We start from the raw sequence: 16816 nt of genomic DNA, 5'->3' as shown, positions 1-16816 counted from the left end.
TTAAAACTAAGTTTCAAATAATTGCAGTGTGTTTTTCCTCAAATGTTCCGCACTTTAAATTGTTTTCTCTTACCCTTTAAGAAAAAGAAGATTTGCCTTCAGAACACGTCCGACGAGATTAAACACCTTTTCCAGACGGACAGCAGCAGGACGTGTCAGTATCTGCTGCAGATGTGCACAGATCAACACAAGTTCAGCTTGCAGACAAAGGCGCGTCAAACCAACCAGGAGCTGCAAGATCTGGGTACGTTAGAAGACTGTAGTTCCTCATGTCCATCTGAATATTGTTCAGAGAACGTGGCCTCTGATTAAAATCATTTGGTTAGCTAAAAACTTTTAAGTATTATTTATATAAGACGCAACATTTTCTGACACAGCAGGATGTTTAGCCAAAGATATCCTGAAAATGTGAACGTTGGCTACACTACCGTAATCACATTTTTCGGCTCTACTCTAAACAAATGTTTCAACGTTATCCGTTTTCTTCATTTCCTGTTTCTTCCTGCACATCAGAGAACAACCCTTTGAACAATCTGCAGTATTCCCTTGATCCCACTGCGAGGTCGTTGGCTGCAGGCAACCTGGTCCCCAGCTTATCGACACGCTCCAACCCGGACCACCTAAAGAGGATCTCATACTCAGAGGCGTCCCTAAACATGGCACCGGCAGGCTCAGTGTTAGTCCACGACACGTTCCACCTTCCAGGTTTCAATCCTATCGCCTCCACAGCCTTTGCCAAGCCACGATTAATGAGTCGTTCTCACCACAACCTGGCACGGTTGTCCGAGTCCGTGGAGCACCGAATGGACGAGTCAAACAGCAGGCTGGTCCAGCCACCGTCCAACCAAGTGGGCTCTCATTTCCAGCAACATCAGCGAGCCAACTCAGACACGGACTCCCTTGCACAGCAACAAGACAAGTAAGATCAAAGAAGTTAAATGTTTTAGTGTTTTTTTGTCCTGAATATAATGACAAATGTCTCTTTTGAGGAGAAATTCTCAACATTTTTAATTAAGCCATTTATAATTAATTTACTTATTTATGTATTTATAGCCATTAAAAGTTTTATTTCAAACTCAATTAAGGAAGTAAGGTTTTATCTCTCTGGGCAGATCTTTTATATCTTTGTGTATGAGTTGATGTCAGGACAGAGTAATGTTAGAACTTGTTACTGGGACTAAACTCATACCTTCTCTATGGAGACACAGAGAATACTTTGGTACTTTAATCTTCTTATTGACTCTCTGGGGGTCTTTATATGTGAATTATCTGTTTGTATTGTGAGGCAGTGTCTGCCTTGTGTAGTTTTATATACAACATTTTTATATTTACTTGAATTATAAGTTTAGTTGGAAATGCCAAGGTAATACAAAGAACTGGAGTGAAAGGACATTGTTTGCAGCATCTTTATTTTGTTTTGTCTATTGTTGCATATTTGAGGCTGTTCTCTTGTTTTTATCATTTTAGGTCATTTGGTGCAGTATTCAATAGCAACCCATCCTGGCACCTCAGCCAGCCTAAAAAGGAATCAGACTCTCCTTCCATAAAAGATGCAGGCCAAGCACATGTTGTTGGTAAGGAAGCTGGTGTGTCTAAAAGGATATTGGATGAAACATTGCATTAGTGATGTAAAGTCACGGTGCGAGATAAAGTCTGCTCAGATGTACATAGCTGTAATTCTGATACAGACTCTGGACTCTCAACCAGTTAATGGAATCACCACTGAGCTGAAATTTGTTTTATTGGGTCAAACTGAGGCACAATTCTAGAATTTCTTAGAAATGGCTTCCTCTTTGCACTGTAGAGTTTCAGCTGGCAACGGCGGATGGCACGGTGGATTGTGTTCACTGACAATGCTTTCTGGAAGTATTCCTGAGCCCATTCTGTTATTTCCTTGACAGTGGCATTCCTGTTTGAGGTGCAGTGACGTTTAAGGGCCCGGAGATCACGAGCATCCAGTAGAGTTTTACGGCCTTGACCCTTACGCACAGCGGTTGTTCCAGATTCTCTGAATCTTTTGATGATGTTATGCACGGTTGATGATGATAACTTAAAAGTCTTTGCTATTTTACGCTGGGTAACACCATTCTGGTATTGCTGCACTATCTTTCTGCGCAACAATGGTGGAATTGGTGATCCTCTTACCATCTTGGCTTCTGAGAGACACTGACGCTCTGAGAAGCTCTTTTTATACCCAATCATGTTGTCAATTGACCTAATTAGTGTTAATTGGTCTTCCAGCTGTTCGTTATATGCTCAATTTCCTTTTTCCAGCCACTTATTGCTACTTGTCCCAACATTTTTGGGATTTGTTGACACTGTGAAATTTTGAATCAACATATTTTTCCTTTAAAATGTTACATTTACTCAGATTAAACTTTTGATCTGTCATCTGTTATATTACGAATAAAATGTTGACATTTGCCATCTCCACATTATTGCATTCAGTTTTTATTCACAGTTTGTTTAGTGTCCCAACTTTTTTGGAATCCGGTTTGTAATAATAACTTGTAATTTCATAAAAAGACCAGTTATTTTTTGGATCAGTTGTTTTGCCTCACTGACCTTTTATGTTGTTTGCAGGCATCAGTATGCACAGTCCCTCTGGTCTGCCTTCAACCCCGACCTCTGTAAATGGTATGTTGTAGTAAAACATGTATTATTGTTTTATTATTGCTGCTCTGAAACATTACATATTTTTAATCCTCTAATTTTGAGTCTACAATCGGGATGCAAATCAAACACAAAGTGCATGTTTCAAAATCTGAAACAAAATGCAAAACTGAATCTCTGTTCTCTTTCTGCTGCTGGTTTGTAAATCTTAACCTTGGCCTTTGTGCAACCGTTTAATAGCTCATTTGTTGGAACTGATCTCTTCTTTTATCCCAGTTCAGCAAATCTTTTCAGTCTCATTTCTCAGCTGTGCTAAACTGGACGTCCTTCAGCAGCACTGTGTTCCTGCCTAGGCTGAATAATGGTTTCACTGCTGATGTTTTAGACCCCTCAGAGTTACCTGCTGTTACATTAACACAATTACATGTTATGCATCAGTCAAAAAACAACAACATAGTTGTGTATTACTGATATATTCTGGTATTACATGTTGTTTTATTACAATTGCATAGATTCTCTGAAGAAAAAGCTCAATGAGATGCCATCTCCAGAGAGAGAAATCACAAGTGTAAACCTGAAGAAAGATGTTAAATATGGACTTGGTAAGCATGCTTGTTTTTACAAAATGTCCTGCTTCTAATTTCCTAAATAATACAATTCAATTCAAATTCAAAAAATAATTTATTAATCCCAGAGGGAAATTAAATAATATAAAAATATATTAGTAAAAACTCATATTTAATTATTTTTATTGTAATTTGGAAATAATGGACTACAGCAACTTTCGCAAAAACAATTTCTCCAACTACAAACGAGCCTTTGATTTAGTTTAATTTGTGCAGGAGTACTAAATTATTTGAACACACAGGCATATACAGTAGTTTTTCAAAGTAATGTTGGACATGACACACAACTGGCTGACTGATGGATGAGTCGCACAATCGGCATGGAGTTTTTATTTACAATAAATTATTTAGCACCTGCTGCACCTTTGAGCAGGAGAAGCTTCCTCCTACAGCTGATCAGCTGTTCCCCGTGCAGAGCGGAGAAGTGGGCGTGGCCAAGAGCGCTTGCAGGTGGCTAAAATCATGAGATTCTGTGCTCTTTTAGAACATTTAAAGTTTAAAAACATTGTTTAGAATATTGCAATAGTGTGGGAAGGGTTTAAAATGCCTTAATATATACATATATAGATACTAAAATAAACTACTACTTGTATCACTATTCCTACTTTGCGGCTTTTCACTTATCGCAGGTCTTCAGGGTACGGATCCCCCGCGATAAACGAGGGACTACTGTATTTATGTTGTTATGACTGTGCTTGTGCGTGTTGCAGGATTTCAGGTTGTTGGAGGGGAATATTCTGGCCGTGCCGACCTCAGTACTATCATTAGCTCCATCACTCCTGGGGGTCCAGCTGATCTTGATGGCTGCCTTAAACCTGGTAGGACAGTGTTTTGTTATCCTGTACATCCTGTGTGGGTCGATTCTTACGCTTTGGTTGTCTGCTGAGATGGTGGCGCTTCTGTTGTAGATTTGTGCCTGGCTAGTTTTTCGTGCATGTAACAGTGGTAACATTGATTCAGGTGACCGGCTGATATCTGTGAATGATTTAAACGTGGACGGACTTTCTCATGCTGTTACGCTTGATATCCTTCAAAATGTTCCTGATGATGTTACTCTGGTAGTGTCACAACCCAAAGAGAGGCTTTATAAAGGTAAAAGTAGAACTATAAATGTTTTTAAGCTCTTGATGTTTTATTTTAAATGAAGGTATTGCCTTCATTTACATTCTTTCATTACCGGTATTTTCCCTTTTTTTTTTTTTTTTTTGGCAGATTCACCACCAGAATATGCTTCTCGTCAACCCATGCCTTCATTTAAGACACCTAACTGTGCTCAGAGACAAGAACTGAATGTTGACTCTTCATCAGAGGAAACGCAAGAAACTGGAAGCCCCAGCCCTCCCCTCCTCAAAGCTGCCACACTGTTATCTGCCTCCTCTCCTGGGCACCATAACACCAACTTCAGTTCTCAGGACTCTAAGCTGGGCAGTGCAGCTAAAGCCAGCCAGTCCCCTCTTGACAGAATCCAGAAATGTTTGGAAAGAGCTGCAGTGCCTTCTACAGCTGAAACCACGACCCAAAATCATGGAAATGAACTCAAATTGGGTTTGAATCCCGTGCCACCGGCTCTGCCGCCTAAAGCTAGAAAAATTAAACTTGCAGAAATACCCAAATTTTCTGAGCTTTCTGACAGGGGAGATACAGACATGGATGAGGACACTTATTCTAGTTATCCAGAAAAGCTGAAGGTCAAAAAGGTGCGGCCTTTGAACGTTTGAATTTATTTGTGTGAATAGACTTTGTTCGTAGATGTTTTTTACATAATAGCTCTAAAGTATCATGAACCGAAATACACAAAGTTGCGTTTTTATTCTCGAGCAACAAATGTTTTCTCCTTGCACTAAACTTTTTTTAGTTGCTCGGCACAACTAACGGCCCGTAGTTAACCCCTGACCTATCATTGCATTGACGTTGTCAATGCAATGCAGAATGTGCACTGCATGTTGAACGTGTTAGAATATCTGCTGGCTTTCTTCACCACCGCACCGAAATCATCTTCCTCACTTCGATCACGTTTTTCCTTTTGCATGTATTAAATCACCTCGATGCACTGTTCTCTATTTACAGGAAAACATCACGGAAAATATAAACGGTAATGCCCCAGGGGTCAATGGTCTCCATCCTGGAGAACTATTTGACGTTGAGCTGTCCAAAACGGACAGCGGCCTGGGCATAAAAGTCACGGTACTGTCCGACAAGGTTTTCACTCTCTCTTTGTTTTGGCCCCTTTCCTGCTCATCTCATCACTGTTCCTTAGTGTGTTGATGTTTTGTATGTTTTTTTGGGTTTGCTTATTTAGCTGTTTGTTGGAAGAGCTTGTGGTAATACAACTCATTTTGCATGATTCTTTTTTTTAATTAAACACAAAAAATAATCAAATCACAGGCTCTTTAGCACCATTAGAGTAATAACTAAAATGACTAAAAGCTGTAAGAATAGCTGATTTGTGGGTTTTCTAACGAGTGGCTAATGTTTATGCTTCCTGCTGACGAGTGATATAATAAAACACAATTAATCTTAACTTCTCTCTCGTGGACTTTAAGCTTTGATTGGCATAAATAACACTCAGATACCGATCAATTGACGTACCTTCTCATTGCTTTTAGATTCAAACTGACCATAATTTGAAATTATTGATGGAAAGAAAATAATCCAGTTGTTTATCTACAACTAGAGATTATCAGATGGAGTACCAGCCAAATGTTTATCACTTAAATTTAATTCCTCTAGGTATTTATATTTTACAAATTTGTTAAATGATAAATGCTTTGATTTTATTTTAAAAAGGAGTAAATTGGGCACAATTTAAACAAAAATGTTAAAGAAAAAAAACTTGCTGTTACTCTGGAATATATCAGACGTTATTTCTAGAAAGAAAATTAACCTTTTTTTAATCCTTATCTGCTTAAATGTGAGTTGTTTTAATGAGCAAAATATCAATTTGTGGTGAAACCTAAATGTTTTTCAAGTAAAATACCTTTTGAATGTTATATAATTTTCTTTTTTATTACGTCTTTAGCCCCAATTTAAAAAAAGCATTTATCATTTAACAGTTGCTCTTTAAATGGAAACCCTTCCCATGTCCCATCAACTCCCAGAGAAAATGCACATTCATCTTTTTGCGTTTGCTGTTGGGACTAAGAGTTGTGTGAATTTCTTTAGGGGGGAACCAACACATCCGTCCGGCATGGAGGCATCTACGTCAAAGGCATTATACCAAAAGGTGCTGCTGAGCTTGATGGAAGAATACAGAAAGGTAAACCGCATTCAGAAATGTTAGAAATGTTACAGGAAACAAAGGCTAAAAGGACAAAATGAAATGTTTTTATGTGTGGGGTTCAGGTGATCGTGTTGTGGCCGTTAATGGAAAGAGTCTGGAGGGAGCCACTCATAAGGAGGCGGTCGATGTCCTCCGAGAGACGGGGCAGGTAAGGGTGGATGTTTATGATGATGAGATGTTTAGCAGCCACCCAGATGGCCTCTAACGTCGTGTAAATCATGTTCGGTGTGTCTCAGACGGTGCATTTGTTACTGGAGCGGGGTCATCCTCCTGCGGACAGCACTCATGCTCCCCTCACCCCTCAAATCACTGCAAATCGTGCGGCCAATGGCCGTGATCAAACCAAGGATAAGGTGCAGCCTCCCGAGGCCAGAGAGAAACCAGAGTACAGCTTTGTCACAAAAGGTGAGACAACGATGTGGATTACTAAAGCGATCCTTAGACAGTTAGGCTTTATAGAGGGTTAAAAAATGTTAATTTTAATGCACTTTGTCATTTTTATTTATACTGAGAATGGACTCTGGACCCCATTTTCAGTCACTGTAATTGTTTTTTTTTATTATTAAATGCTCACTTCCCTTCAGGGTAAGGCCTTTATTATAAATGTATTCTAAAGTTCATACACTTATTAGAGGAAACGGTTACTATTTTAGTCAGCATTTTGTCACCACTAAGCCTCGTTTGTTCTCACTCTAAACAAAGTAACACTGCGTTGATAATGTAATTTTAAAGGAAATGTGTGTTAGCTGAGCAGCTGATCAGGACATGTAGCACTTTCCTACAACTGAACATTGTTTTGTGTGTAAATGCTCACTGATAAGTGCCCATAGCACCAGTAGGACAAGAACCTCACCCTCAACATAGACAAAACAAAGGAGCTGATAGTGGGCATGAGGAAGGACTGGACACTGTTCATCTTAGAGCTTGAGGTAGAGAGGGTGAGCAACTTTAAATACCTAAGCATCCACATCAGCGAGGACCTTGCCTGGACTGTGAACACCACACAGCTGGTTAAGAAGAATAGAATATACAGTAGTCCCTCGCTACTTCGCGGCTCATTTTTCGTAGGCTCGCTCTATCGTGGTTTTTCAACGTAAGAGTGGACATGACACACAATTGGCTGATTGATGGATGAGCTGCACAACCGGCATGGAATTTTTATTTAAAATAAATTATTTTAAATTATTTAGCACCTGTGTGCGGCACAGATCTACAGGAGAAGCTTCCTCCTGCAGCATGCTATGATCTTTGCTCTGCAGCGGAGAAGTGGGCGTGGCCAAGACCGCTTGCAGATGGCAGAGAGCTGAAATCATGACATGCTGTGCTCTTCTAGAGCGTTTAGAGTTTAGAAACATTGTTTAGAATATTGCAAATGTGTGGGAAGGGTTTCAAACTCCTTTATATACAGTATATATAACATCTTATATATAACATCTTAGATGTTATTACTGTTTTTCTTATACATTTTATTGTTGGCTGTAACTGGGACCCTGTGTACATAATTTCGCTCCACCACATGTACCACATGAGGTGCGAATGACAATAAAGAAACTCTGACTCTGACTCTGACTCTGATATATAAATACTAAAATAAACTACTGCTTACTACTTGTACTACTATTCCTACTTCACAGTTTTTCACTTATCACGGGGCTTCAGGGTATGTATCCCCCGCAATAAATGAGACTAATGTAACCTTTATTGTCCCTTGGTGGGGAAATTCAGTATATCCATAGCATACAGTATTAATTGCCACTTCCTGTTTGCTCCTGGAAATCGTTGCACAGTTGTACAAATTTTCAAAGTTACTAAGTTTGTGTGAGTACTAAAACGTAGGATTTCATGTGTCTGTGTCGAGTTGGTTTGGGCCTGTTTTTATCTAGTTAAACTTGTTAAACTAACAAGTTTGTAATGAATGTTGCTTACATGATAATGTGCAAAATGCTGCTGTCCATGATTCTTACCCATAACACAGGAACAAAAGGAAGATTGTGGACCTTATTTGATTGGATAATGAATTCTTGGCACTAATCTTGCTCCCCTCTTTGAGGCCATTATTATTTTGTGGTTTGTGTTTTCTGTGCTGCGGGGTTCAAGATGTCCGTTAAGCCTTGATTTTTGTTTTCCTACTGTCACTGAAAGCAATTTGTGTTCCTTTAGAATTAGTTTAATTGGCCTTTTATTAAATTCCTGCACTACTTCTGGTGTGAGTTTAGCACAGACGTGGATTTAAACTGCAACCTGACCAGCTGGCAGGGACATGCAGCCATGAGTCAGTAATTCTAGTGTAATACTGTGACTAATCAGACCACCAGACTGCTGGTTTGACCCAAGCACTCAAACGGCTAAGTAACTTGTGATTTATTTGATAATTGGATTTGTGTCTGGAACAAAGTGGAATTTTCTTGTAAAGCCGCACGATTAAGAGCAGCACTCTTTGTTTTGAAGATGAAAACAGAAATATTTGGCTTTAGTCTCAGGACTAGAGGTTAAACTAGTGCTCGTCTGCCCAGAGTTGGTCCTTACAGCAGGGGCATGTTTTTGTCCCCACAGATAACGTGTTTGAGGTGTGCCTGGTGAAGAACACATCGGGTCTCGGCTTCAGCTTCAGTCGAGAGGAGCACGTTCCCGATGAACCTCACAGCTCCAGCATGGTGCGGGTAAAGAAGCTGTTTCCAGGTCAGCCTGCTGCGGAGAGTGGTCGGATCAAAGTGGGCGACGTCATCTTACGAGTCAATCAAACCCACCTCAAAGGACTTTCACAACATGTATGCATTTTTGCAAGCTAAGAAGCAATCGAATTAGAAATCGTATTGTTCTGTATCATAATGGTGTCACATCCCTGACTTTTTTGCAGGAGGTCATATCAGCCCTGCGAGGAACTGGACAGGAGGTGACATTGCTCCTCTGTAGACCTGAACAAGGCATTCTGCGTGAGATAGACTCCTCAGCCTTGGTGCGTTATTAATGAATTATTTTGTTGTAAAAACCGTGTTATTAATGAGGATAAAAGTCTTTCATATTCCTTCTCAAGACACCTAAGCCGTCACCCAGAAAGCAGCCTGCAAACCTCCCAGAGCCCAGCTTGAACTTGAGCAGGACTGCTTCTCCTCCACAAGGTCTCGTGAGTCATGGTTCTGTGGAAAAGGCCCTGGAGAGGGTGCAGCTCAAATCCCCCGCCCGCCACAACAGCTACAGCGATAGTTCTGGTGAGGACGAGGAGGTAGAAGAAGCCTTTTCTTTGGAACGCAGCAGGCAAAACTGGGAGCAGAGTGTTTATCACACCCCTGCTAGCAACCCAGGACTGGGACGCTACGACAGCACTGGTCAACTGGATAACACCTTCCAGTCAGCTTTTTATTCTCCAGACCTCTCAATGACGAGGTCCGACCTAAATAACAGGTACCTGATCCCACAAATAAAAAGTATATCCCCTGCAACACATCTTAAGCTTTTATGTATGTTTATTTAAATGTGTTGATAGATCACCTGTCTCAGAGGACCTGGAGTCACCCTCTCTGACTGGGATATCATCTGCCTGTGGTCCCAGCCCAGACCCCCTCCCCCCTCCGATGCCGATGCCTTTAAACTTCACAATGTCAGACGACAGACGGAACATGGGAGAATTCATCCCAGTAAGGACGGAGAAATTCACTAAATTGTGTCTCGGTTTTTGTTCTCCGTGATAATCCTGTAATTGGGATTTTCTTCTTGTCGTTAGGAGGTGGAGCTAAAAGTCTCTTTGATGAAGTCGGAGACCGGCAGCCTCGGCTTCACCCTCACCAGAGGAAGTGACCTGGGATGTTACGTCCATGACATCGTCCAGGATCCGGCCAAAGGAGATGGAAGACTTAGACCTGGAGACAGGATGATTATGGTACAAATTCATCCCAAGCCTTGTTTGTAATCTAATTTTAGATTAGTCAAAGTTAATCTCGAAATTAGTTGTGATTTTAGGCAGTACTTTCCATTTCACAAATTGTTTATTAAATGCTGACAAAAATAGAAAGTCTCCAAGGCATAATTCAGCATAAAATCTGGCCCAGTTTTAGCTTTCTGTGGTACTATAAATGTCCAACAATTTATTTTAATGTTTATTTAATGAATCTTTTTTATTTTCTGCCAACAGGTGAACAACACGGACGTGAGCAACATGAACCACACCGAGGTGGTCAGTCTTGTGCGTGCCGCCCCTCGGCTGGTTGATCTGATTGTCGGAAGGATCCTGCAGGCTCCAAACCCCCCCATAGAAGCCCATCTGCTGCCTGACATTTGTTTCAAAAGCAATGAAGAACCACTGGGTAAAAAAAATAAATAAATAAACTACATTTAGTCACTAAGATGTTTAAATTCAGGAACTGGTGTTTATTGCTTGTTAAAGTTGTAAAGCTGCTGCAGATAAATGTTTCAAATTAAATATTTGTTTCTTCTCCTGCTCCTAGGATTGGTCTTAGATGGTGGTAGTGGCAGTGATTATGGAGTCTTATTTGTGAGAGATATTGAACCTGGATCTCTGGTCTTTAAGGAAGGAAGTCTAAGACCACTCGACTTAATCCACTACATTAACGGTGCTCCCACTCAGGACCTGACTCTCAGTGAGAGTATTAGACTTCTGGAGCTCTCCCTTGACAACTTCTCGCTCAAGGCTACCAGGTAGCCAAACATGCAGCCGGTTTTAAATCTGTTACTGTTTTCTCTCTGGAAAGGTAAAGATTATATATGTTTGTTTATTTATTCTTTTTCCATGTTCTTCATCTCACAGGGATGGAGAGCCCGTTACTCCTGAACAGAAAGGCGTCTCTTTTCTCATGGACAGCAAGTTGTCCTCCAACACGAATGGTTTGTTTTTCATTTTAAAGACTTTTTAATATGTTTTATGCGTCTTGTTTTATTTTTCATGTAACCATAACCTGTTTTTTAAGGGTTCCCTAAAGGCTCAAAAGATAATGAGGGTCTTGATGCACTTTGTCCTCCAGAGGTGAGTCAAGAGAATTAGTTTGGCTTTCTAGTTATCTATTCTGTTGGTGCACGTTAATAAAATTCAAAATTTAATAAACAAGAATTTCGTAAAGTTTGTGTTTTTGGTAAAAGAATACGTTGGATTACTGTAAGTCCATGTTACAGTTGTTCTCTGCAATCCCAGGAGGAGATTATAAAGTTGGACTTGGAGAAGCCGCCATCAGGAGGTCTGGGTTTCTCTGTAATCGGTGGGGAGAGGGGGATCTTTGTCAAATCCATCGCACCAGGAGGAGTAGTAGATACTTCAGGCAAGCTGCAAGTGGGAGACAGGCTGCTGAAGGTGAGCTCTGTTGGACTTCTGACGCTCAGAGTCAGAGCTTAAATATGTTAAATGCACTTTTATTAAACAAAACTCATTAAGCTGTCCCATCAGAGGTTTTTGTAGTTGCTGTGTTTTAGCTTAATCTCTTCTTACTAAAGTTGCACATTCTATATAGTTGTAAATCCATTTTTTGCTAACCCTTTTCAAAGTTCCTGTTTATGACTGAACGCCTTCATCTTGTAGGTGAACGAGGAGCTGATGATAGGTGTGTCTCACGCCCAAGCCGTCACCACCATTCGTAAAATAAAAGGCCTGGTGCATCTTATTGTATCTAGGCCGCATGACCAGAACCCAAACACGTACCTGGCCTATCTACCTATCAACTCTGATAAACACAATGGTAGCACAGGTACAAGCAGGAGCTGTCTTAAAAGTTTAAATCCATGCATATCAAACACTTTTATTAGAAGCTGTCAGTATCTTGGTTCAGCCGTCTTTATCTCCATGTTTCTTTCAGATCTGGGTGAGGACAGTGGAGTGAAGACTAAGCTGTATGCAGCAAATAATGAGCAGAAATCCAGCAGCATCCCTGCCAAACCTCCTAGAGGTACAGTGTTGTATACAGATGCGAGATCGAACCGGGATTTTTAGTTTTAACTTAATCCATTTGATGATTTTTACTTGGCAGACTATAAAAGTGACCCACAGAAAAGAGAGGCTGAGCAGGCTGCAGAGCTCTCAGAGGACACAGACTGCGATGGATCCTCTTTACCGGAAGATTCTCCTGTGGTACAAACCTAATAAAACACGTTTTTATAAAATACTTTTGCTGTATTAAACCTCAAAAACAACAAAAATAGCTAAATCTATTGCAGTACTGTACAAAGTAAGGGAGTTATTAAATAATAAAGCTCTGTATATGTTGTATAATGCAATAATTGTTCCACACTTAATCTATTGTATTGATGTTTGGGGGAAAGCATGTAAAACAATTACAAATCCTATTTTTGTTGTGCAAAAAAGAGCTGTAAGAAGAATTATTACTATAAAGCATCTCAGTCACCCATCAAGTACTTTATTTTATCAACTGAAGTTATTGGAGTTCCATGATTTGGTAGATTACAGTATTTTATCAGTTATGTATTGGGCTCAAAATAACACATTACCTTTAAATATCCAAATAAATTCTGTTAAAAGGGAGAGTTGTTATAATCTTAAGGGGATAAAGATATTTGTGAAACCGAAATTCAGAACTAGTCTGAAGGGACGGTCTACCTCAATCCAGGGAATTGGATTGTGGAATAATCTGGAGAGTGATGTTAAAAATGCCAAATCAATGTGTACATTGAAGAAAATGTTCAAAGTTGAATTGTTAAAAAAAAAAAAAAATGAAGTAGCTTAGTGTGTATTGTATGAATTGTCATTCAAGAAGGAGTTATTTATTTTGTTTTGTTACTTGAAGATTTTTTTATTATTATTAATTGTTTGGAAGAAAAAAAAGGGCAGATATAATAAGATTTCTTTCTTCCTTCTGCTGCATTTCATTTTTATTTTTGATTGCATTTCTTCTTGTTTATGGAATTGTTTTGTTTTTAAAAAAAATGAATACATTTTATAAATAAAGAAATAAAAACCTCACATTTGTAATCTGTACAGAGTTCAAGGAGAGCAGGATGGCAGGAGGAGAGTGTTGACACCCCAAGGAATGAAAAGTAAGATTTTTACTTTTGGTTTTGCACTTTAATTCACAACAAATTGTGCTAATGTCTATTTCCTGTTTTTGTTGGAACAGCAGCTATCTGCAGATGAGTGCTGGGCAGCCAGAAGAAGATGACGTTACTTGGGGGAGCAATGAAATTCCCATTGAAATCATAAACTCAAGAGATAGTGAGTCACTTTCTGTCAACTTTAAATAAAACAATTACTTCTATAGGGACAACATTTTGAATGGCACTGTTAAAAAGAGAAGTGGCTGAGAAAAGTTTATCTTTGGGTAAAGGTTGTTGTATTCAATTATTATTTTTTTATTCCCACAGGTGGACCAATCATCACGAAGGACCAGCTGACCTCTCTGCCCCTCGTCAAAGTGGTCCCCCATGGCCAATACTCAGGATCGAAGCTCAACTCTGTGGTCCGCATGATGAGGGGGCTTCTGGAGCAGAAAGTCCCACTGCAAGAATTTGAAGTAAAACTCTAAATTTTAACAGGATCTGTTTGACATTAGTATTTTTTCATCATTTAAAACAAAAAAGCCCCCAAATATGAGAACCTTTCATCCAAACAAATCCAGTACGGATTCTGTACTCTCATTTCCCAAGTTTTTTTTATAATCTACGGTAGATATGCTTTTAAGGTTGTTGGGGCACACATTTCAGTTAAAATGATTTTTAAAGAAATTAAAATGTTTTTCTTTCCTAACAGAATCTTCAGAACCTTCAGCCACTGGATGACTGCTTAATCGGTCAGACTAAAGAGAACAAGAAGAAGAACCGCTACAAGAACATTATTCCCTGTAAGAAAAGCAACACATTTAGCTTCTTGTCATGTGGTCGATATTCTGTATTTTGTTACCGTATTTTCCGCCGTATAAGTCGCATCAGTCCAAAAATGTCTAATAAGGTGGATTAAAACATAAATAAGTTGTACCACCACATCAGCCATAATGCCACATCGCAAAAGCCACATCAGTCCAAAAATGTCTAATAAAGTGGAAAAAAAACATAAATAAGTTGCTTTGTTGTATACGTCTCATCTATTGTGCGTCACCGCTGACGAGTCACGTTTGTTATGCGTTACTACTGACCACCTGAAAAAGTTTGACATAAGACTTGAGGGCCCTCTAGTGGCTGCAAATGGTAATGTTTAATATTTTTCATGTCAGAAAGAATGAAATCGTCAGATCTCAGCCAAAAATTGAGTTATAAATATGGAGAAAAAAATGTATATTAGTCTTTTCGGTGTATAAGTCGCAGGACTTGCAAATTTATGCACAAAGGTGTGACTTGTTTGGCGAAAAATACAGTATTCTGTCACCAAACCAGCTCGACTTACATTATTACAGTAGTTATTATAAATAGTTTTTTGTTTTTTTCCTTCTAGTTGATACAACTCGTGTGATGCTCGGCCAAGACAGAGGTTACATTAACGCTAACTTCATTAACATGCCGGTGAAGGATGAGAACTTCCTTTACATCGCCTGCCAGGGACCCTTACCCACCACACTGGCGGACTTCTGGCAAATGGTCTGGGAGCAGAAGTCCGATGTGATTGCTATGATGACCCAGGAGGTGGAGGCTGGCAAAGTAAAGTGTCAGCGGTACTGGCCAGACACGCCGAGGTCAGCTGAGATGGTGGATGACAGGTTACAGATTACACTAATTAAAGATCAGCATCTGGACCACTTTATCATCCGACTCATCGAGGTGAAAGACATCCAGGTGATCCTTTGGTTGTATGTTAAATTTCTCCTTCAGTGCACGAAGTCAGCCTCGTAACAGAGTTTTCTGTTTTCAGACTAATGAAAGTCAGCTCGTAACTCATCTGAACTACACCGGATGGCCTGACCACGGCACGCCCTCCCAACCTGAACACCTTCTCATGTTTATCTCCTTCATGCGGCACATTCATCGATCGGGGCCGATCATCACGCACTGCAGCGCGGGGATCGGCCGCTCGGGGGCCCTCATCTGTATAGACGTGGTTCTGGGCCTCATCAGTAAAGATGCAGACGTATGTATGAAATACATCATCTTGTTTTGCTGAAATCTTCTAAAAACTAGACGCTAATAAGTTTTTTTTTTTTCCCAGTTTGATATTTCAGATGTTGTAAGAAACATGAGACTCCAGAGACATGGAATGGTCCAGACAGAGGTGATTTTTGTGAATATATTTCCCGCAGTATTTAAATAGTTCATGTGTTTGACTCATGTTTTTACTCATGCACTCTCCCTTCTGTTTTAACAGGAACAGTATATTTTCTGCTATCAAGTCATCCTCTACGTCCTAAGATGCCTTCAAGTCGAAGAAAACGTCTCTGGATAGTACAAACAGCAGTTTGCTGTAATTTAAAGACAGATTGACTTTTTTTTGGTTATAAAGAACAACGCAGAACAAAATGTTGATATGGGCAAGAATTGCCAAATGATGTTTTTTTTTCCTAAAGTTATTTGGTACCATACGAAGAAATCTTTTAAGAAGTTTATATTTTTGTTTATTTTTAAAAACAATTCTGGCTGCTGCTCCCTTTCTGTGCATTTTTAAAAGCTGCTGATTTTACTTATTGTTACACACAAGAGAATACTAAGTTGTTTTTCTTTTTGTGATGTTTTTTTAAATGAATATGAAACGATCAATGATTCCATTAATTTTATGTGGAACTTTTTTGTGTATTTTGATGCTGGAACGTGCTTTGACAAAATACTATGTCAGTATTTGCTATGTAAAAAATCTTTTATACAGTAAATGATAAAACTGCCTGAGGCAAAAAGTAAAGTTAAAATTGTATATATTCATTTCCTGACAATTAAACTGGATGCATTTTGAATGTTATGTAGAGGATGTATTTTGTGCTTTCTTAAAAGTGTTATTTTTGACCATACTTTTACACAATAAATGATTTTTGGGTCAAAGAACAGAAAGAGTTGGAAACGTTCAGTGTGTTTTGCCGTTTGACTGTACAGATACTGCATTTCTGTGTTCAGTGAGAAGACTTTAACATAAAAACTATAAATGATGCAAACAAAACAGGTTGAAGATAACTTCACGACTTTGTGGTGCCAAGTCATGAATGTATCCTTATTAAACTAGCCATGTGTTCACATGTAATTTATAGTATTTTTGAATTTACTGATCAGCTGTGCACTCGCTTTGTTAAATTAAATGACCTTTTTATGTCTGAGGGATGAAAACAGCCAACTGTGGTGATGTGCACAGATAAGTGAAAATCATGCAGAATATGTGATTGTATTTAGAGGAATGTCCCTTTAAAGCACTGTCTTTTTTAATGAAATAGAAAAT

At 39.3% G+C, this 16816-nt stretch overlaps 1 protein-coding gene across 1 annotated transcript in view; it reads left to right on the top strand.

Moving 5' to 3' along the window:
* Positions 1–16194, top strand: part of ptpn13 (protein tyrosine phosphatase non-receptor type 13) — a 37937-nt gene extending 21743 nt beyond the window's left edge. The window contains exons 16-48 of the mRNA XM_037692272.1: positions 82–244; positions 514–919; positions 1468–1574; positions 2584–2637; positions 3126–3215; positions 3950–4057; positions 4200–4331; positions 4452–4936; positions 5307–5438; positions 6402–6495; positions 6582–6667; positions 6756–6924; positions 9073–9287; positions 9377–9475; positions 9554–9921; positions 10004–10154; positions 10241–10396; positions 10649–10820; positions 10962–11172; positions 11282–11358; positions 11442–11497; positions 11663–11818; positions 12044–12209; positions 12318–12407; positions 12489–12589; positions 13457–13512; positions 13593–13687; positions 13837–13985; positions 14222–14312; positions 14900–15237; positions 15314–15529; positions 15608–15670; positions 15764–16194. Of these exons, the coding sequence (XP_037548200.1) occupies positions 82–244; positions 514–919; positions 1468–1574; positions 2584–2637; positions 3126–3215; positions 3950–4057; positions 4200–4331; positions 4452–4936; positions 5307–5438; positions 6402–6495; positions 6582–6667; positions 6756–6924; positions 9073–9287; positions 9377–9475; positions 9554–9921; positions 10004–10154; positions 10241–10396; positions 10649–10820; positions 10962–11172; positions 11282–11358; positions 11442–11497; positions 11663–11818; positions 12044–12209; positions 12318–12407; positions 12489–12589; positions 13457–13512; positions 13593–13687; positions 13837–13985; positions 14222–14312; positions 14900–15237; positions 15314–15529; positions 15608–15670; positions 15764–15841 (5130 nt within the window). The 3' untranslated portion in view covers positions 15842–16194. The remainder of the gene's footprint in view (positions 1–81; positions 245–513; positions 920–1467; positions 1575–2583; positions 2638–3125; positions 3216–3949; positions 4058–4199; positions 4332–4451; positions 4937–5306; positions 5439–6401; positions 6496–6581; positions 6668–6755; positions 6925–9072; positions 9288–9376; positions 9476–9553; positions 9922–10003; positions 10155–10240; positions 10397–10648; positions 10821–10961; positions 11173–11281; positions 11359–11441; positions 11498–11662; positions 11819–12043; positions 12210–12317; positions 12408–12488; positions 12590–13456; positions 13513–13592; positions 13688–13836; positions 13986–14221; positions 14313–14899; positions 15238–15313; positions 15530–15607; positions 15671–15763) is intronic.
* Positions 16195–16816: the final 622 nt, after the last annotated feature.

This window comes from Nematolebias whitei, chromosome 18 (genome assembly GCF_014905685.2).
Source record: "Nematolebias whitei isolate Nwh7 chromosome 18, NemWhi1, whole genome shotgun sequence".
Lineage (NCBI taxonomy): Eukaryota > Metazoa > Chordata > Actinopteri > Cyprinodontiformes > Rivulidae > Nematolebias > Nematolebias whitei.
The sequence above is the reverse complement of the archived record's forward strand: the minus strand, read 5'-3'. Positions and strand labels throughout refer to the sequence as shown.